Below are 22,879 nucleotides of genomic sequence, written 5' to 3' on the forward strand. Positions count from 1 at the left end.
AGGACGCCGTGATTCAAAAAAGTTTGGGAACCACTGGGTTACAGGAATGCAGTATAACTGTTTTCTTCATTTAATCCCTTCGGGGACATGGTGTCCATGTACACACATCCACATCATGGCGGCACTCATGGACGAAATAACGGCAATAACACACGGTATGTGGTCAACGTTTCAGTGCTCATTTATCAAGAACAGAGCACTGAAACATTGAACACATACAGTGTGTTATTGCCGTTATTTCGTCCATGAGTGCCGCCATGATGTGGATGTGTGTATGTATGTGTATATATATATATATATATATATATATACATATATATATATAGCAAATGTACGTTGGGCTTGTTTGGGGGCTTTTTAGGATTGGGTTGGGTTTGCTTTGGCCTTGTTTTTCAGTCATCAGTTGCTTGTTTTTCATTTCAGAGTTGGCAACACTGGTGGGGACTGACACACGCAGGAAGTACAATGGTAGCAGGGACCTTTGCATGGTTGCCAATTCCGCTTATTTTTCCTGCTAGTTGTGGGTAGCTTGTTTTTGGGCTTGTTGCCTTGTTCTCAGGGCCAGCCATGGATTGGACGCTGCAGAACAAAGCTGGCTTGTGATTTGCTGTGCAGGGATCAGGTGGGTGGGTCTGCAAGCAGTAGGGAAGTGCTCACTGTTCCCTGTAGCTGCTGTATCGTGTGCTGCCTGTTATCTTCAGGGATCAGGGTGACGGATAGAAGCAGGTATGTGTATGTGTGCTGCAGCAGCCTGTACATCATCAGCCACTCAGCCCTCACATGTTCCCATGGGCTTCCTTATAGTTACTTAGCTCACACGGAAGCCGGGGCTGCTCTGGCCGTGCTCTGTGTGCTGCTGTACATTCCTCAGCAGCAGGGAGGGGGAGGACGGGGGACTGAGGAGAGAAGGAGCTGATGAGGAAGTAGGAGATGTAAGTAGGAGACAGAAGCAGCACTGACTCCTCCTGTAGTTACATCAGGGTTGCCTACCCTCCCGGAATGGCCGGGAGGGTCCCGAAAATCGGGGCACCCTCCCGGCCCCCCCGAAAAGGTGGCCAACCCTCCCGGATTCGGGGGACCCCTGCTTCCCCCTCCCCCTGATTGCGGCTCCCCCCCCTGACCACGGCGTTTAAATTACCTTATGGCTGCAGATCTCTGGGGAGGAGCGGGGCTAAAGCGTCATAATCACGTCATTTAGCCCCGCCCCCTCCCCGGAGATAGGCAAATTGAGTAACTTTCCTTCATGGGGGTGGGGCTTAATTATATCACGTTTAAGCCCCGCCCCCGAGCTCCTGCTGAAAGGCTCATCTCCGGGCTTCTCCAGGAGAGGAGCTTTTAAAAGTCGGCAACCCTGACTTACACATTTGTACCAGCAGCTGGGAAACCCGGATTACTGTGGTCCTGAGGGGTCTGTAATACCCAGCAAGGTATGTGATTAGTCTGACCATGCAGAGTATTGTGTTATATATGTCTGTTCTACTAACAACGGGCAGTACTGGTGATAACAGCACTAACCACACTGACCGCTCTCTATATGGGAACCTGTGTGTGTGTGTCTGTGTATATATATATATATACATATAGCATTGTACTAACCACACTGACTGCCCTCTATAAGGGAACCAGTATGTATATATATATATATATATATATATATATATGGGGACAGAGTACCCCAGCCGTGCTTCTACAAAGGTATGGCAGCAACTCTGAGGAGCCCTCTGTTAGACAGGACCCAGGATAGAGATAGAAAGAAATAGATTCTCAGAATGCGCCCTTCCTGAAGTACAGGTGACAGGATAATTATTTTTGTCCAATAACAAACAGAGTTATAATAACAATATATAAAAAAAAATTTTTGACAATAAAAAATTCTTTATTAAAAGATGTCTTCTCAGTGATGGTATAAGCCCAACGCGTTTCGTCAACAAATTGACTTCATCAGGGGCATTTTGACAGCAGAACAATACACAGGAATTTCACACCGAATAAGGTTCCTTTAGTAAGGTTCATATATAGCAGTCTGTAAGCACCAGTCACTATTTTCTTGTTATTGCACTTAAACCTTGACAAAGGGGTTAATGATACCCCGAAACGTTAGTTTGCTGTAATACACGCTGTTGAAAATCCTTGGAGTGCCGCTGTCTGTTCCTTCCTACGAAACTACCTGTTTGTTCCAGAAGGCACCCAGGTACTGAATCCCAGCTGAGGGAGTGCCAGGCCGTCTACCTCTCTCTCTCACCATATTATCATTGCTATAAACTGTATTCTTGCGCCATAATAATCATGTGGAAACCACTTCTAGTCTCAATCCCTAGCAGTACTGCAGTCTCCAATAGTTCAGCGCTTTTATTTATATGTTGCAGGTTCCTTTATAGACACAACTCCTCTGAATGCTGCCAGATATCAACTTTGCAGAAAGTCTTTTAAGGTGAGCTCACTTTAAACTTGTAGCATTGAATTTATATTTGTGTAATCCTCTGCGAAGATAGGTGTATAACGTGTAGTTCCCTATTACGTTATCAGAGTTATAACTTTGGATAGTGACCCTCTTGTATCGAGTCTGTCCCTCTGTATCACTATCTTAGCTGTATATAATAAAGGTGACAGAGGCTGCTGAAACAAGCGTTGCCTGTATGTCTTTTGATACAAGGAGCTGTCTCTCCCTAGGCAGTAACGTATCCTACCAATTAGCTGGTACTATAACAGGAACAGTCGCTTGTGCTTAGAATATGTTTGCGAAGTACAATAGAATTCTGTGTCTGTAAAGCTGTACTGACTGGAATGTTAGTTCCTAGATTATAACCAATAAGCTGACACTTTTTATATTGCTAAAATATACAGATCAATAGATATCTTCCCCCTCTCCTTCTCTCTTTCCTTATTTACATACTGGTGCTGGGGTAATACTGTCCAACAGGAATTCACTGACAGTGATCTTCACAGATCGTGTATTTACTAAGTAGTGTATCTTGTTCAAATGAGGCGATAACTTTACTTCACTGAAGAATGTAACTGGAGCGCAATATCTGTAATCTATACTCCGCCTCCTCCACATGCAAACGTGTCCTGCAGTGAGAGAATCACCAGGATAATACTTTGCTATATAAGTAGGAACAGAGGATGGTATTATTGCTGCTGATTTGTCCTCTACTCCCACAAGCTCACTGAATTTCCACTCTGCCTTTGCTGGCTCAGGGTATGGGTAAAAACCGGCCCAGGACAAGACCCCCGGACTGCCGGGGGGGGTGTCCTGTCCGGGGGGGGGGGGGGGCTGTCTGTGACACCTATCACCAGGGAGTGGAGGAGGGGGAGAATAAAGCCTCCCTGTATGGTCCGGGCATGTAGCAAAAAACTGAACGTTCCGGACCACACAGGAAGGCTGTAGTCTCCCCTTCCCCATGTCCCTGGTGATAGCTATCACAGGGACCCCCCGGACAAGACACCCCCGGACCGGACAATACAAACTCCGGACTGCAGATTTTGATGTCAGGTCCGGCAGTCTGGAGTCTGGGTCCGGTTTTTACATAGTTCCGCTGGCTCAGTCTCTGTGTATAGAATTACAGAGGTCTCTGCCCTCCTCTGCTTTAGTGAGCGCTGCACTATCTTTGCATTAGATAACAAGATATGGAAACACTTTGTCTATGTGTAAAGTTAATTAGTCTCCTCTGCCCTGCTACACAAGGACGGGGCACACTGACTGTAAATATGTTCCTGCCGGGCTCTCTGTTAACCCCTTGAGTGGTGGGTTTTGCTGGGGCAGGGCAAACCTACTAAGGATGGTTTGTCGTCCTTCACCAGAAAAACCCACCACAGAATCTAGGAAGCCGCTGCTCCCCCCCCCCCACCCCCCTCACCTCCACTCCGGCGTTAGTACAACACAGCTCCCCTCTTGCCGCCGCTTCCCCCTGCCGCCTGACAGTCATCACACAGGCGGCAGGCTCGGGGATGTTTCACGGTGGCTCGGGAGGACTCGGGTGCCTGAACTCTCCCTAGTCCTCCCAAGCCGCGCCGACCATCCCCGAGCGTGCCACCTACGTCACAGTGAATGGTGGCTGGTGGCAGGAGCGCGCCGGGTACGTTCGCCTGAGCGGAGGGGGTGGGAGGCGACAGGAGGGGGAAGGGGTGACGGGGGAGGTGTTCCTTCCACCTGGCCACACAGCCTGCTCACCCTGTCCCCCCCGCCTCGTCCGCCCTGCTCTGCCAGGCAGGCTGGCTGGCTTGCTCCACACGGAGGCTGCTTCCTCCGCCCACCACACAGCCTGCTCACCCCCACGCTGGCCTGCTCAGAGCATGGAGCCCTGGCCACCAATGTTATAAGCCAATAATATATACATTGCTGGCACAGGCCAGCAATGTATATATTACAGGCACCACTGGGCACCAATGATTGCTTATTAGTAGTAGTTTATTTATTTATAAGGCGCCACAAAGTGTCCGCAGCACCGTACATAGCAAACAAAAAACTAATTACATGGTAACTTACAGGGTGTGGTGATAAAATACAGTATAAATAGGGGTATAGCTGGTAGAACTAAAATCAGCATCAGTTCTGAAGTAGGTGTCAAAATGGTCGAGGAGACTTAAGATGAATTAGAGGAAGGGAAGAACAGGGCAGGAGTGCTGGTGAGGTTAAGAGGTAGGGTGAGTACGTGAGGAAGGAGGGCCCTACTCATAAGAGTTAACAGACTAAAAGGAGGTGGGTGGACGAACGAAAAACAATAGGATAAGTAGGAATGGATGGGAATGGATGGAGGGGTAGGGCAGGCAGGATAGGAGGAGCGAAAGAGGTTAGGAGGAGGGATAGGCGAGTCGGAAGAAGTGGGTTTTGAGGGAGCACTTGAAGGAGTGAAGGGAATCAGAAAGCCTGATGGGTGGCGGGAGGTTGTTCCAGTGCAATGGGGCAGCACGAGAGAAGTCTTGGACACGGGAGTGGGAGGAGGTGATTAGGTGAGAGGTCAGGCGGCGGTCAGCGATGGAGCGAAGAGGACAGGAGGGAGTGTGGATAGAGATCAGTGAAGAGAGGTAATGAGCGGTGGAGGAGGAGAGAGCCTTGTAGGTGGTGGTGAGGAGTTTAAAGAGAACTCGGAAAGGAAAGGGGAGCCAGTGAAGAGATCGACAGAGGGGGGAGGCGGAGGTAGAGCGGTGGGAGAGGAAGATGAGCCTAGCAGCGGAGTTAAGAATGAATTGGAGAGGGGCAAGAGGTAGCCCAGAGAGAAGGATGTTGCAGTAGTCAAGGCGAGAGATGAAAAGAGAGTGAATGACAATTTTGATCGCGTGAGTGGAGAGGAATGGTTTGATGCGAAAGATGTTGCGTAGGTGAAAGCGGCAAGACTGTTAGAGCGCAAAAATGTGGGGGGTGAAAGAGAGGGAGGAGTCAATGATGACACCGAGGCAGCACGTTTGGACGGTGGAGATGATCTCGGTTTCAACAGTGCTGATGGAGAGAAGAGGGGATGTTCGGGGGATGGAAGATTAGAAGTTCAGTTTTAGCCATGTTTAGTTTCAGGAAACATTGGATCATCCAGGCTGAGAAGGCTGTGAGGCAATCGGAGATCTTGGACAGGAGTGATGGGGATAGGTCGGGGGAGGAGAAATAGATTAGGGTATCATCAGCATAAAGGTGCTAATGGAAGCCAAAGGAGCTGATGAGGGTGCCCAGAGAGGTGGTGTAGAGGGAGAAGAGGAGAGGGCCAAGGACTGACCCTTGGGGAACACGACTGGCTGCGGGGTAGTAGGAGAGGAGGAGCTCGGAGTGGAGACGGAGAAGGAGAGATCAGAGAGGTATGAGGTGAACCAGGAGAAGACCGTGTGATGCCAAAGGAGTGGAGCGTGTTGAGCAGGAGAGGGTGGTCAACAGTGTCAAAGGCAACCGACAGATCAAGCTGGATGAGGATTGAGAAGAGGCCTTTGGATTTAGCCGATAGTAGTACAGATGGAACATGCTCTTGGCAGGGGCTGGCGATTCTATCACCAGCCCCCTCCAGTGGCCGGCTCTCGCCAGGGGAGCGTGCGCACAAGACGCTCTCAGACTCCCCATGGCTATGGAGCTGGCTCCGCCACCTTCCCCCGGTGCCTCTTGCCGCCCCGCCATCCCCTATCCCTGCCCATCTTCCTGAGGAGGAGACGGGCAGGATGCCGCCACGGCACCATCCTGAAACTGGGAAGCAGGTGCATGTGAGACGCACTCTTGTCCCAGTCAGATGGAGCACCGGCGAGCGCCAGCGCAGGCATGCTGGCGATCCTCGGCCAAGGATCAGAGGATCCATCTGTATATACATAGCTGGCACAGGCCAGCAATGTATATATTACTGGCCACCATGGGTTAAATTGAGCCAGAACGGGGCATAACTGCGTTCCGTCGGTTCATTTTGGAGGTGAAACGTCCGCTCACCTTGCCCTGCTGTCTGTCCATGCCTGCATCGTTAAAGGAGACAGCCTGCAGATCGGTGGTAAACCTGGCTGTCTCAGAGCAGGTCCAACCATCCGCTGTTCGGCTATTTCAAATGACACGCCTGCTTGCAACTCGCGAGCCACCGTTGCCTGATTGGCTGCGAGTCGCGAACAGATGGACCTGCTCTGAGACAGTCGGATTTCCCCACCGCTCTGCTCCTTTACTGATGCAGGCAGGGACAGACAGCAGGGCAAGGGGAGCGTAAGGATGCAGAACCGCACAGTGCAGTGCACATAGCATCTTACCCCTGGCGCCGTGCATGTTACCCCTGGCACTGTGCATGAAAACCCTAGCAATGAGCATGTAGGTAAACGCCACTTATGTGGCATTATATGTAATGGGCATTACAGTGTGTGGCATATGTGTATTGGGCATTACAGTGTGTGGCATAATGTGTAATGGGCATTACAGTATGTGGTATATGTGTAATGGGCATTATGGTGTGCATAGTCCCCTGTCCCACAAAGACATGCCTTAAATTTTCCGCAGGCCAACAATATATATGTTACCGCCGCCACTGCCCCCCCCCCCAATGTATATATTGTTATGGCGTAACGTATACATTGCTGTTGCAAGTGAATGGATTTCTCCCTACATGCACAGCTGCAAATGAAATGTTTGCCGTGCACATGGGAGGGATTTTGCTGCACGGGTGGAGTTTACCTAATTGCTGGGCTCCGAATATATGCAGGCCAGCAATAAGTTCTAAATCAGGCACCAAGAACAGAAATGCACTGAATAAAATGGCCCCTGCTCCCACCCTTGTAATTCAAACCCCGCCCATTATGTAAATCGCCTTTTATATGAAAGATTTTAAGCAAAGGCTTTAAGGTCCATACACACTGGGCGACTATGCCCAGTGTGTATGGACAGCATTGATGCCAGTCATCGCTGCGGGGAAAGCCTCTCATTGCATACACACTGAGCGACTTTCCCCCTGCCCGGCACCGACGGAGGGGGGAGAATGGCTTTGCAGAGCTATGCAAAGCCATCCTGAAAGCCGCTCATCTGCTGGTATAACCAGCAGATGAACGGCTTTCCCGGCGATGATACGGGAGCGCGCAGCAGCGCTCACCGCTCATTGCCAGGGCATACACGCTGGGCGGCTTTGAGCTGAAAGCCGCTCAAACTGGGTGTTTTCAGCGACTTTCAGCTCAAAGTTGCCCAGTGTGTATGGGCCTTTAGGCTCCTGAAAATCTCTCGCTCTTTGAGGAAAATAGCTCAGTGTGTATGCACTACTTTGGTGAAAAATTTATCTATCAAAGATTTTGGCAAAGTCTTTTGAAATGAAAATCTTCTAGTGTGTATGGGCCTTAAATGTATGTCTTTAAACTCCAATAACATGAATTTCTATGTTTATTTAATTGTAACAAACTATATATTTAATATATACCATATTCTTAGTTTCATATATTCTTTTATATTTTATATTTTTTCCTCCTGTTGCTAATTGTGAATAATCGGTACTGCTTTCCGAGCACGGCGCCCACGATCTAGATTGTATGTGTGGGGCTGATATCTCAAGCATCTCATGCATCTTATGTGTTTGTGCGGCATAAGATGCATGAGATGATGCAATCGATGCGATAAACGAGATTTTTACATTGGAATCAATGTAAAAAGCCCCCAAAACCCCAATTTTAATTGCTAACCCCCCCCCCCCTCATGGGTGAAATGGCCCCCACCATTGTTAACGCCACCCCACTATTGACACCAACCCGAAGCGTGGCAAGCGCAGCTATCCCGCGAGGGGCGGCGGTACGTGTCCTCCGACCTTTTCATACCCCCACTATCCACGTCGGTGTGGAGTTGACGCTATATAGTGTAACGAGCGCAGCGAGCCACCGAGCCCGAAGCATGGCGAGCGCAGCGTGCCCCGCGAGGGGACGTGGATACCTTCACAGGTATCCGCGTCCCCTCGCGGGCTTCACAGGTATCCGCGTCCCCTCGCGGGGCTTGCTGCGCTCGCCACACTTTATAAAATCAACTCCACGCCGACGTGGATAGTGGGGGTATGGAAAGGTCGGAGGACGCGTACCGCCGCCCCTCGCAGGCTCGATGCGCTCGCCACGCTTCGGGTTGACGTTGATAGTGCTGGTGGCGTTAACAATGGTTATTGGGGACTCACGATTTTTTAATCTCATGGATCTCATGCATCTTATGGATGCATAAGATCCATGAGATTAAAAAACGGGTCCATCGCGTTGATTTTATGCCTTAAGTACCTTAAACTTAAGGCATGCAATCAATAAGACGAGCGCCGTGCTAGGAAAGCAGTACCGAAAAATCATTATCAATAATCAGCATATTTTAGATTAAAACTGTTTTTTATTAATATTATTTACTGTATATTTGGTTGTGGCTCACAGCACAGGATATGCTGTGATCTAGGGATCTTCTCAAAAATGCCTCCTTTGGTCAAAGTGGGACATGCATTGTGTCCCATATATTTTCTATTACCGCAAAAGTTTGTGTTACCATGGTAACCTATATACAGTAGTTCTTACGAGATTGGGAGTAGCCCGCTTGATGTGATAATATATGTAGTCTAAGTTTGCCCATTTTATAGTATTGCCTGCCTTATTATAGATGTAGATATAAGGTTCCTGTTGCAAATTCTCATATCAGTAGCGATAATTGTGGACGAACAACCAGAAACCGGAAGTTGCGTTCCACTCCATCTCTGTTCCCTCCTCCACTCTAAGCCCTATTAATGATACATTTCAATATAGGTTTCCTATGCATTTTTGTACTGCAGGCATGTAATATAAGCTACCTGCGTTCCACCAACCAGAAGTAGGACGCGGCGTGCGTTCCAACAACCGGAAGTGAGGCTCAATTAGATAAACCAATTTTATTTGTGATTCTCTATGAATTGAAAATGTGATATATATAATATTTTGACTGCCTCCTATAATGTAATTATTTACACAACCTTATTGTCAGTACCTGGGAATTCTGTGGACCCGGGTGACAACCAGGAACGGTGCAGCTTGAAGGATAGCAGGGCGTATATAGGTCCTTCTCATACGGGACCTGGGAGGAGCTTGCAGCTTGTGGACACTGACGTGAAGGATGAGTCTCAGGAGTTAGCCACGGGAAAGATAATGAAAGAGCAGGTGACGGACAGGAATCAGGAACCAGTTGTGACCATGCTGGGAGTACACAGGTGACTGTAGCGGATAGCACCCAGGCAGGGGGTGCGCAGGAGACCCTGCCTGGGTGTAGCCAATCGGGAGGCACACTGGTGGTTGAAGTAGGTTGTACCCAAACGGAAGATGCACAGGAGGTTGCTTGCAGGTTGCACCCAGACTGGAGGTACACAGGTGATAGCAGGAGATTGTACCCAAACGGAAGTTGCACAGGAGGTTGCTTGCAGGTTGCACCTAGACTGAAGGTACACAGGGAATAGCAGGAGATTGTACCCAAACGGAAGGTGCACAGGAGGTTGTTTGTAGATTGCACCCAGACTGAAGGTACACAGGTGATAGCAGGGGTTGTACCCAAACGGAAGGTGCACAGGAGGTTGCTTGTAGATTGCACCCAGACTGAAGGTACACAGATGAGCAGGGCTGATTGCACCTTGAAGCAAGACGCTGGAGGTGCAAGGTGATCAGGGCTGATTGCACCTTGAAGCAAGACACTGGAGGTGCACAGATGATCAGGACTAATTGCACTTTGAGCAAGACACTGGAAGTGCACAGGTTGTCAAGAGAGCACAGGATGCTGGTGTTTCCTAAGGAGTGACAAGCAAAGCACTGGCGCCAGCTTGTTTCAAACAAAAGTCCTTTATCCCCCTTGAGAGGCTGTGATAGGCTACTGACTTCAGCCCCGATTATTATTGGTGGACTCCAACAAGATGGTTCCTTTGCGCAGACGGTGCGGCTGAGGTAGTATGCCCTGAGTCAGAGTAGTCCCCACAGAGGGCTGGAAGCACTGCAAGTGCCGCTCCGCCGCTTCCACCATCCAGGGCAAGGAGACAGAGCCGGAATCCAGACCAGAGCACTCCACGCCAGTACATGGCGACCAGTCAGAGCGGGCACTGTCACCCACGCACCATGGTGACTGCTCAGGCTCCCCTGGTGCCCTGCTCAAGCGCCAGAGACCATGCCCCTGGACCAGATCCCGCCCTACCACCCGGACTGGTAAGCGACAGGAATGGGCTGTGACAGTACCCCCCCCCCTCTTGGGAGTGGACTCCGGATACTTTCCAGGCTTACCAGGATTGTTTTGATGGAACTTCTTTAACAAGGCGGGAGCATCAATGGCTGTGGCATCTACCCACGTTCTCTCTTCCGGACCATAATCCTTACAATCCAGCAAATATTGAATTCAACCGAATCGTCTTCTGGAGTCTAGGATTCTTTTCACATCAAAGGATACTCCACGATCGGTTTGAAGCTGCTGTAGTCGAGGTACTTTACTTTGGAAACGATTGAGGACTAATGGCCTTAATAAAGAAATTTGGAACGTGTTAGGGATTCGTAGAGACTGAGGCAGCTGAAGCCTATATGCTACTGGTGAAATGACAGAGACTACCGGATAGGGACCTATAAATCTGGGCGCAAATTTCATCAATGGTACTCGCAATCTGATGTTTTCCGCTGAAAGCCATACTCTATCTCCAATTTGAAGTTTAGGTACTGCTTTTCTGTGGCGATCCGCAAATTTTTTATAGTGCTGGGAGGCTTTTCAGAGTGAAATATGGACGTTCCTCCAGATATTGGAAAAAAATTGAAGAGACGATTTATCTGCAGGAACATTGCTCTCTGGGAGATTTCGAAATTCAGGAACACGGAGATGCTTGCCATACACAATACAGAATGGAGACTTGTCTGTAGAGGAGTGATATGCATTATTATGTGCGAATTCAGCCCATTGGAGGAGTTCTGACCAGTTATCTTGAGACGAGGAGAGATAAAGTCGTAAGAATATCTGTAGCTCCTGATTCACTCTCTTGGTTTGCCCGTTGGTCTGGGGATGATATGCTGTGGAAAATGTGAGTTTGATTCGGAATGCTGAGCACAGAGACCTCCAAAATCTTGCTACAAATTGTACCCCTCTATCAGAGATTATTTCTACAGGCAGACCATGGAGTCGAAATATTTCTGTAATAAAAAGCTGGGCTAACTTGGGAGCCGAAGGTAACCCCTTGAGGGGGACAAAGTGTGCCATTTTGGAAAAACGGTCTTCCACGACCCAGATGGTATTGAATCCTTTGGAAACGGGCAAGTCAGTAATGAAATCCATTGATAGATGAGTCCAGGGTTGTTCTGGAATGGACAAGGGCTGAAGAAGGCCGGACGGCTTTTGACAAGATGTTTTATGGCGAGCACACTCAGGACAGGAGGAAATAAAAGACGTGACATTGGCTTTCATAGAGGGCCACCAATAGGACCTTTTAATGAACTCAATGGTTTTTTTGATCCTGGAATGGCCTGAAAACGTGAAGCATGAGCCCAAAGGAGCAAGGCGGGACATCATTTTGTAGTCACAAATGTTTTCCCTGGAGGAATAGAAATTACTTAGCTAATCTAGTAGCTGGGAGCACTGGACCGGGAACTTGGTCCTCTATTAAAGAAGAAAAAGATCGGGACAAGGCATCAGCTTTGCCATTTTGAGATCCAGGCCGAAAAGTTAAAGAAAAGTTGAATCTTGTAAAGAATAAAGCCCAGCGGGCTAATCTGGGTTCAGGCATTGCGCTTTTCGCAGATAAAGAAGGTTTTTGTGATCAGTGATGATGTATACTGGGAATTTAGCTCCTTCTAAAAGATAGCGCCATTCTTCTATCTAGGGCAAGCTTAATGGCCAAAAGTTCCTGCTCCCCAATGGGATAATTTCTTTCGGCTGGTAAGAATTTCTTGGAAAATAACCCACAGGGATGAATCTTGCCATCAGAGGTTTTCTGAAAAAGCACTGCTCCTACTCCCACGGACGAGGTGTCTACTTCCAATATGAATGGTCAAGAAGGATCTGGCTGAATAGGAGCTTCAGTAAAGACTTGTTTGAGCCAGTGAAAAGCAGCAATGGCTTCAGGCGACCACTGGGACGAGTTGACCCCTTTATGGGTGAGAGCAGTAATAGGACTGATGATGGAGGAAAAGTTTTTAATAAATCTTCTGTAATAGTTAGAGAATCCAATAAAACGTTGAATGGATCTTAATGTAGTAGGGCGGGACCAATCAAGAACTGCTTTTACCTTAGAAGGGTCCATACAAAGATCTGAACCGGAAATAATGTATCCCAGAAAGGCAACTGAGGTTTTTTCAAATTCACATTTAGATAGCTTGCAGTACAATTGGTTATCCCGCAATCGCTGGAGCACCTCCTTGACGTGCAGACGATGTTCCTGAAGATTCTGAGAACAAATTAAAATGTCATCCAGATAAACCACAACTGAATAATATAGAAGATCACGGAATATTTCATTCATAAATTCTTGAAAAATGTCAGGGGCATTACTTAACCCGAACGGCATTACTAGGTATTCATAATGACCGTCCCTTGTGTTGAATGCTGTTTTCCATTCGTCACCTGCACAAATACGAATTAAATTATAGGCCCCCCTGAAGTCTAGCTTGGAAAAGACTGTAGCCCCTTTGATCCGGTCAAATAATTCTGTAACTAGGGGAAGAGGGTACCGATTTTTAATGGTAATGTCATTTAAGGCTCTATAATCAATGCAGGGTCTAAGTCCACCGTCTTTCTTTTTTATAAAAAAAAACCCCACCCCAGCTGGAGAGGAAGATGGTCGAATAAACCCCTTTTCAAGATTTTCCTTGACATATGATGCCATGGCTTCAGTCTCTGGAAGAGGAAGAGGGTTTGTCCTACCTCTGGGAGGAGTCTTTCCAGGAATCAACTCAATTGGGCAATCCCATCGGTGATGAGGGGGTAGCTTATCTGCTGATTTTTCACAAAAGACGTCTGAGAATGCTTGGTAGGCAGAAGGTAAGAGTAGAGCTTCAGCGGTGGCTGTAGTCTGGATTGGCACAATTTTTTGAAGACAAGATTGATGACAGTTAGGTGACAATTGGGTGACTGGCTTTTGGAATCACTAAGAAATGAAGTAACTCATGGTGCAGCAGGTCGACTTGAACTGAGAGTGGAACAGTACGGTGGGTAATTGACCCTTGAGGAAGGAAGCTGCCATCCACAGCAGAAAGACGATAGGCTTGATCCAATAAGACTGTTCCAAGATGATGCTGATTAACGAATTGTAACGAAATAAAATTTTCTGCTGCTCCAGAGTCCAAAAGAACTTTAGTTGGTCCCCGAGGTAACAAGAGTTGTGAAGACAAAAGAGAATCGGACTTGAGTGGAGAAATATCTTGTCTCTCTTGTCCTCGCCTGGCTTCTCCAGGACCAGCTAGGACTGACGGTTTAACGGACGGCGTGGACAAGAGGCAATAAGATGCCCATTTTCCCCACAGTAGAGACAAAGATTTTGGCGTTGCCTTCATTGTCGTTCTTCAGGAGACAAGTGGGCCCTATTAACCTGCATGCAACCAGAAGCGGAGGATGGGACTGAGTCTAGTCTTCGAGTGGTCATCGATCGACTTCGTTCTTGCCGGGACTTTTCAACTTGTCTCTCTCGGTAGCGGAGGTCTAACTTATTGCAGAGGGAAATAATGGCAGTGAGGGTACTGGGAAGGTCCCGTGTAGCCAACTCGTCTTTGAGACCTTCAGAAAGTCCCGCCATGAACGTTGATACTAAGGCTTCCTCGTTCCAGGATAATTCGGACGCTAGAGTCTGAAAATGTATAACATACTGAGCAATAGATCTGGTACCTTGGCGTACCCGCAGAATCTCAGTGGCAGCTGAAGTCACCTTGTCTGGTTCATCGACTATTTTCCGAAAGTCAGCAATGAAGTTAGCGTAGTTGGTAAGCAGAGGATCTGACCGTTCCCATAGGGTAGACACCCAATCCAGGGCTGACCCAGACAGCAACGAGACTATGTAGGCAACACAGGTTAAATCTGTGGGAAAGTTCATGGGCTGGAGTGAGAAATGTACTTCGCACTGGTTGATAAACCCCCTGCAGCCCCTAGGAGTGCCATCAAATTTAGCTGGGGTTGGCAGATGCAGGGTAGGGGCACCCGGAGGTTGGACAGGGTTACTTGCTTGAGCCATCACAGGAGGAGTCAGCGAAGCTTGAGGCAATGATGCTTGAAGAGTGTCCTGATGCTGGGAGATTCCCTGCAGGGCCTGAGCCACTTGCCGCTGACCCTTCTCGAGGGCTTGCAAGCGGCCAATTAATTCCTGCAAAGGTTCCTTAGAAGGTATTAGAAATATTAGAAGGTATCATTGCTTCTAATATTTCCCCACAATGGTTGTAAGGCTGACTGGTCTAAAATTTTCAGGGTTAGTTTTGCTACCTTTTTTCCATATTTGTACTACGTTAGCTATGCGCCAGTCCCTTGGTACCATCCCCCGAGTTTATTGGTACCTCAATTATTTTAGTATCCTAGGGTGTATTTCATCCGGGCAGGAGATTTGTTACTATTTAGGTTCTGTAATCTATTTTTGACTATTTCCTCACTCAAACATACAGTTTGGGAGCATTTAAGAGCCGAGCATTTAATCTGTGGGAGATCTTCTGAAGATTCTTCCCTTATAAATACCGAAGCAAATTACCGTGCACCATACCTAAAATACTGACTCCAGCATGCAATACTAAGCAATGCAGCACTCAATTTACTTTCATTAACCAATTGAGTAACGCAAGCCACACTCACCAACATCCACTGGATCTCTGGTTAAGGCTTCCTACATCTGCCCACCACTCTGTAACATGGAATTTGGGAGCCGTTTTGATGGCTGTTTACCACTCTCCATTTTTACACTTTTGGAGGAAACAGACATCTGGCCCTCTGCCACTCACTGTCACCATCTATCACTGCTGTTTAAGAACTGTGCACACATGTTTATTCCTCTCCGAAAAATGTCACACAAACCCATGACTTCATCCACCTCAATACACTACACAATATGGGTGTGACACACGGACACAATTAATACATTTATGTGCAAGACTGCATAGAAAACATTTCACATCAAACTTGTTTACTTAACTTCTTTTAATTGGTTTTGCTGTTAGGCTTCACAGCACACAAAATAAATAATGTTTGAGAAATGAATAAACAAAATAAAAATAAAACCAGACAGGACAAAATGTGCCATCAACTGAAACATCTGGGGCACAACAGCTGCATGCTGAAATGAAAGTCCACCCCAGCATAGGATCTGCATCATCAAATAATTATGCTAGCCAGGTTACAGGACATCAAACCAAGACCTTGCATTTACAGAGGGAGAACTTGGAATTTTGGTACCCTGTGCACGGGAATAGAACGAGTTTGCCCACAGGAAGCGGCCCTCCACAACAAAGGACAAGATTTGGTACAAAAACAGACAAAGTCAATAGGTGTCACCCTCGTTTGCCCATGGGGTTTGGGGGGCTCAGATACTGAGTATGGGGGTGGTGGTGGGTCCCTTCTGGCAGCACGGGGTGGGGCAGCTAGATTATTGGCTGCAAGGGCCGCAAAAAAGTGCCCTGGTGGTGCAGGCAATCTTTGCAGAATGTCATTCTGGCGTATGGATTGCTGGCGCCGTGAAACTACACAAGTGTGTTCTGAGACAGCAGATCCAGGGAGGACAGCTCAAGATGGGAAGGATAGGGCCCGCCCCCCGGTGGTCTGGCTGTGCACCGTCCACTCAGCTTCCTCTTCAGGGCACATTTGAAGTCCTGCTACCTTAAAAAAATGGAAAAATAAATGTAAATCAACAACATATGTAATGGTCTCAGCTACCACACTGCGTTAGTAGTGAAAAGTTAGCATTGTGGCTGGTATGATCGGAATCAATATAATTTTGCTGCTTCCTGATTGTGGACTCCATAACACAGTATCAAACTATCAAATATTGCAACTAATTGAAGGGAAACATAATCCACATGTTTAACGGCCATAGTTTTGGACATGTTATAGTAAGGTAAGTTACCCCACATAACATTTTACTTTCTCCATTTCCCAAAATCCTTTGTGGGTCATGTTCAAAACGCAAACATATTTATTCGCACTCTTTTTTGCACACATAATTATGGCTGAACCATGACATATACACATCTTGTACATGGTGCAAGGTGTCAGAATCACACCACCTAGACAGCACTCCCTTACATAAATTTGCTCACATGTCTAAATGAACTAACGACATATCAACAAACACACCTTTGTCCTAAAAAATGTATAGTTTTTTTTGTTGTGACACAAACAAATACATATGAGTTAAAAACACACACACTTGCCTTTGCCACACACACTTTATATCCCTGTACTGTGGTGCCACCTTATTCACTTCATCTGTGATTTTATCCCAAATCTTGTCCTTCGCTGAGGGGGTTAGCTTCCTGCTGACAAGTGCTGCAGTGGTGGAGTATGAGCGGCACACGGCCAGCAGCCCGGTTGTGGAAGGAGGGCATGGAGTGTGGGGTATGCAGGTGGGATCGGGTTTGGTGCCCATCCTACACAGAGAAAGAGAGCGGCTGGGGAGAGTGGGGAGGAGAAGTACGAGTGTACCTGGCCATCCGGCCACGGATGGAGCCTGAGGCTTTCACCGAAACCCTGCTGTGGAGGACACCGTGTGACAGACGTCTGGGCTTCATTGACGATCGTTTCACCAGACGATTGTTTCTCCAGAAGAGGCTTTCTCAAGGTATGCACACACCATGGAGACGCATTGGCCAATGACGCTATCAGCCTCTATAGCACTGGGACAGCACTACAGAGACTGTTAGCTGCGCCGGAGAAAGCAGGCTGTCAGTGTGGGGTGAGCTGGCTATGCAGAAGGGAGACCAGTGCTGGATCCTGGATTGGTAAGTATATTGGTGTAAAAGTAAGGTTTGTGTTTGTGTGTGAAATAAAGTTATACTTTTCTGTTTGTGCGTGTTTTATTTTAACATTCTTTTTACAGGTGGATTACAAGTCCCAGTGGGCCCATTAATGCCCCGCATGCTGAAACTTGTGGTTCTCCAAGTCCCAGCATGCGGGGGAGGTCTGCTGGCACTTTTAGTTCTCCTGCATAAAGCAATTTTATGTATGTGAGTTGTAACCCTATCAGGCCGGCGTCCACTGGCCACGGACGCCGGTGACAGTGCCAGGCTTCAGCCCTGGATGGGTAAAGCTTGTGGGGGGCTTTGTTAGGGGATCCCCACTCCTCCAGATACCTCGTCCAAGGCTTACCAGCCACGGTGCTCATGTTTCAGCCGGGGGACCTTATATAAAAAGTGTCCTCTGGCTGTGGCATGACACCACGGGCTGTTGGAGCCCGGTGCTGGTTTCAAAATACGGGGGACCCCCAGATTTTTTGTCCCCCAGATTTTTGGAACCAGGACCGGTCCAAGAATCCGTGGCTGGTTTCAGAAATAAAGGGGACCCCTATGCTTTTTGTCCCCCGTATTTTTGGAACCAGGTCCGGCTCAATGAGCCCGGGGCTGGATATCCTCAAGAGGGGGGACTCCACGACGTTTTGTTTTTTAAAAACATAAATTCGCACATTACCTCAAATTCGCACATTTTCATGCCTAAAAATCGCCCATTAGCGAACTTTATCGCACTTTTTTTCCAGAATACGCACCTCATGGGCAATTTTGAAAGTGTGAAAAAAATCACATCCTATTAAATGTCACCCTTGGTGTCATATTCTCTCGCTCAGAAATTGAGTCGTATGTTCAGTTATTAGAATATATTTTCTCACCTCTATAAATTGCTACAGAATTTGGAGTAGGACTTTAGTTTTAATCAACTATAATAAATAAATAATAAAGGTAATCTCATGATGAGTGTATATATTGTATAGATGGAGATGTTGCAGATTTGTTAGCTGTGTAGAACAGTCTCTGTGTGAGATAGATATAATTGCATTGATAATAAAAATGGACACCGTGCCTCATGATTAAATAAAAACGAGATAAATGAGATATTTATATCATAACAAGAGTGTGTTAAAATTACGAATAATTATATGGTGATGTGTACCATATTTGAAAATCATTAGTGTCATTCAGTGAATTGGTTGGGGGATTGGTGGAATTTTGAAGCCAATATTTAATATCAATTTTATAGATATATATATCTTCCTCATTAGAGTATGCCTATTTATTAAACATGAGAAAATTTCCAATGACAAATGATTACACTGGAAATTGGATGATTACATTAGGAAATACTAACCAAATGATGGTTATATAGGTTGCCCCATAGTTTGTGTAATTATAGGAAAGCTATGTAACAATTTTCCTCATTTAGACCACCTGTGGTCCGGTTATTCATCAGAAAAATAAGTCTGGCCTCTTGTTTTAGCAATTCCTTATCCAGGTTGCCCCTTCTGATGCCCATTTAGATTTTTTGCATCCAAAAACTTGAAGTCCATTGGGGTTTCCTTGATGAAACTTAAGGAAATGTTTAGCAACCGGTGTAAGTGGCTTCATGCAGGTGATCTCTTTTTGCATTCTTAATGCTGGATATGTGTTCCATCAGCCTTCTATGTAACGGTCTTTTCGTTTTGCCAATGTAATGTAAATTACATGGGCATTTTAGATTATAAACAACACCAACCGTGTTGCATGTGATGTAATCTTGGATTTTCCACGTTTTATAGAATTTGTCACAATAGGAAGTTGTGGGTACCGTAATAGCACAGGCCTTGCAGGTTCCACATTTATAGGATCCTTTTTTGTGGATTTTAGGGACATAGACTCTTTCAAGGTGGCTATGAACCAGGACGTCTCTTAGATTACTACATCTCCTCCAACTGATTTGGATACGTTCCTCTAACACTGTATCAAGTCTTCAATATATCGATATGTTTGTTGAGAATGGTTTGAATTTCCTGCCATTCTAGACAGAATGTACCAATAAAGTGTACGGTGCCGTGGTATCCTTTGTTTTGTTAATGTTTGGAGTGAGTAGTTGTCTTATACCTTGTTCCCTTTTTCCTCCCTTCCCCTTGCTTCCACCACAATGTGGCTGTCTTTGCCCTCTATTCTACAATCATTTATTGGTTTAAGGTTTATTACTGTACCCTCCCCCACCTGCCTAGTTTACTTCTTATACTATAAAAGTAGCGTTATCCTGGTAACCATTATGTTTTTATATATTCATTTTCTTACAGGACATATAAGGAGCAGGATTCAAATAAAGAGGACGTGGAAAGGGAAATTGTTCTCCGATCAAGCCAACTAAATACATCATATCTCCTTACACCTCAGGAGGAGGAACAAACACTATTTTATTTTCTGGATAGAAGAAACCTTCAGCAACTAATTTGTTCTCACCTCATACATGATGAGTCTCACAGGAGAGAAGCCACATGTGTGTTCTGAGTGTGACAAAGGCTTTACATGTAATTCACTGCTTCTCAGACATCAGAGGAGTCACACAGGAGAGAAACCACATGTGTGTTCTGAGTGTGACAAAGGCTTTACATGTAAATCACAGCTTCTCATACATCAGAGGAGTCACACAGGAGAGAAGCCATATAAATGTTCTGAATGCAGCAAATGTTTTCCCCAGAAATCACATCTTGTCCTACATCAGATGAGTCACACAGGAGAGAAGCCATATAAATGTTCTGAGTGCAGCAAATGTTTTTCCCGGAAGTCACTTCTTCTCCTACATCAGAGGAGTCACACAGGAGAGAAGCCATATAAATGTTCTGAATGCAGCAAATGTTTTTCCCAGAAGTCACATCTTGTCCGACATCAGAGGAGTCACACAGAAGAGAAGCCATATAAATGTTCTGAATGCAGCAAATGTTTTCCCCAGAAATCACATATTGTCCTACATCAGATGAGTCACACAGGAGAGAAGCCATATAAATGTTCTGAGTGCAGCAAATGTTTTTCCCGGAAGTCACTTCTTCTCCTACATCAGAGGAGTCACACAGGAGAGAAGCCATATAAATGTTCTGAATGCAGCAAATGTTTTTCCCAGAAGTCAAATCTTGTCCAACATCAGAGGAGTCACACAGTAGAGAGGCCATATAAATGTTCTGAATGCAGCAAATGTTTTTCCCGTCAGTCACATCTTGTCCAACATCAGAGGAATCACACAGGAGAGAAGCCATATAAATGTTCTGAATGCAGCAAATGTTTTTCCCAGGAGTCACATCTTGTCCTACATCAGAGGAGTCACACAGGAGAGAAGCCATATAAATGTTCTGAATGCAGCAAATGTTTTTCCCATAAGTCACAGCTTGTCCTACATCAGAGGAATCACACAGGAGAGAAGCCATATAAATGTTCTGAATGCAGCAAATGTTTTTCCCAGGAGTCACATCTTGTCCAACATCAGAGGAGTCACACAGGAGAGAAATCATATAAATGTTCTGAATGCAGCAAATGTTTTTCCCAGAAGTTAGATCTTGTCCAACATCAGAGGAGTCACACAGAAGAGAAGCCATATAAATGTTCTGAATGCAGCAAATGTTTTTCCAAGAAGTCACATCTTGTCCTACATCAGAGGAGTCACACAGGAGAGAAGCCATATAAATGTTCTGCATGCAGCAAATGTTTTTCCCAGAAGTCACAGCTTGTCATACATCAGAGGAATCACACAGGAGAGAAGCCATATTAATGTTCTGCATGCAGCAAATGTTTTTCCCAGAAGTCACATCTTGTCCTACATCTGATGAGTCACACAGGAGAGAAGCCATATAAATGTTCTTAATGCAGCAAATGTTTTTCCCGGAAGTCACAGCTTGTCCAACATCAGAGGAGTCACACAGGAGAGAAGCCATATAAATGTTTTGAATGTAGCAAATATTTTTCTTCTGCTCTGTTTTACTCACTGTATGTACAATGCCACGCTTTGCCTCTCTCCCTGTGTACGTGCACTGCTGGGCTTTGCCTTCCTCCGTATGTATGTACACTTCTGGGCTTTGCCTCCCTCCCTGTGTACATACACTGCTGTGGTCTGCCTCTTTCCCTGTATGTACACTGCGTGCTTCTGCCTCCTTCCCTCTACCAACAATGCTAACTCCCTCTGCCTAACTCCCTGTATGTACACTGCTGTGCTCTGCCTTCTTCCCTGTACGTACACTGCTGGGCTCGGCCGCCCTCCCTGTACATACACTGCTGGGCTCTGCCTCCCTCCCTTTATATGTACATTGCTGTGCCCTGCCTCCCTCTCTGTGTATGTACATTGCCGGGCTCTGTCTCCCTCCCTGTTTACATACACTGCTGGGATCTGCCTCCATCCCTCTATACATACACTGCTGGGCTCTGCCTCCCTCCCTGTACATATACTGCTGGGCTCTGTCTACCCCCCTGTACGCACACTGCTGGGATCTGCCTTTCTCCCTGTGTACATACACTGCTGGACTCTGCCTTCCTCCCTGTACATATACTGCTGGGCTCTGTCTACCCCCCTGTACGCACACTGCTGGGATCTGCCTTTCTCCCTGTGTACATACACTGCTGGGCTCTGCCTCCCTCTCTGTGTACATACACTGCTGGGCTCTGCCTCCCTCTCTGTGTACATACACTGCTGGGCTCGGCCTCCCTCCCTGTACATACACTGCTGGGCTCTGCCTCCCTCCCTTTATATGTACATTGCTGGGCCCTGCCTCCCTCCCTGTGTACATACACTGCTGGGCTCTGCCTCCCTCCCTGTGTATGTACATTGCCGGGCTCTGTCTTCCTCCCTGTTTACATACACTGCTGGGATCTGCCTCCATCCCTCTACATACACTGCTGGGCTCTGCCTCCCTCCCTGTACATATACTGCTGGGCTCTGTCTACCCCCCTGTACACACACTGCTGGGCTCTGCCTCCCTCCCTGTGTACATAAACTGCTGGGCTCTGCCTTTCTCCCTGTATACATACACTGCTGGGCTCTGCCTCCCTCCCTGTGTACATACACTGCTGGGCTCTGCCTTTCTCCCTGTATACATACACTGCTGGGCTCTGCCTCCCTCCCTGTGTACATACACTGCTGGGCTCTGCCTCCCTCCCTGTGTACATACACTGCTGGGCTCTGCCTCCCTCCCTGTGTACATACACTGCTGAGCTCTGCCTCCCTCCCTGTACATACACAGCTGGGCTCTGCCTCCCTCTCTGTGTACATACACTGCTGGGCTCTGCCTCCCTCTCTTTGTACATACACTGCTGGGCTCTGCCTCCGTCTCTGTGTACATACACTGCTGGGCTCTGCCTCCCTCCCTGTGTACATACACTGCTGGGCTCTGCCTCCCTCTCTGTGTACATACACTGCTGGGCTCTGCCTCCCTCCCTGTGTACGTACACTGCTGGGCTCTGCCTCCCTCCCTGTGTACATACACTGCTGGGCTATGCCTCCCTCCCTGTGTACATACACTGCTGGGCTCTGCCTCCCTCCCTGTGTACATACACTGCTGGGCTCTGC

The 22,879-nt window shown here is 47.0% G+C and overlaps 1 protein-coding gene across 2 annotated transcripts; it reads left to right on the top strand.

The window, feature by feature from the left end:
- Positions 1–630: 630 nt before the first annotated feature.
- LOC146075996 (uncharacterized) lies at positions 631–22,308 on the top strand. Of its 2 annotated transcripts, XM_083185753.1 has the most exons (3): positions 631–726; positions 2,367–2,431; positions 19,629–22,308. In XM_083185753.1, the coding sequence occupies exon 3, from the start codon at positions 19,799–19,801 to the stop codon at positions 21,089–21,091; it is 1,293 nt and encodes a 430-aa protein (XP_083041879.1). In that variant the 5' UTR covers positions 631–726; positions 2,367–2,431; positions 19,629–19,798; the 3' UTR covers positions 21,092–22,308. The 2 variants fall into 2 exon arrangements, with proteins under 2 accessions (XP_083041879.1, XP_083041880.1); XM_083185754.1 differs by lacking the exon at positions 631–726 and having other exon boundaries at positions 2,229–2,431.
- The last annotated feature ends 571 nt before the right edge of the window (positions 22,309–22,879 follow it).

Source organism: Crinia signifera, chromosome 4 (genome assembly GCF_055691185.1).
Source record: "Crinia signifera chromosome 4, ASM5569118v1, whole genome shotgun sequence".
Lineage (NCBI taxonomy): Eukaryota > Metazoa > Chordata > Amphibia > Anura > Myobatrachidae > Crinia > Crinia signifera.

Coding starts and splice junctions, on each gene's coding strand:
- LOC146075996 (XM_083185753.1), top strand. CDS start 19,799: ATGATGAGTCTCACAGGAGAGAAGCCACATGTGTGTTCTGAGTGTGAC.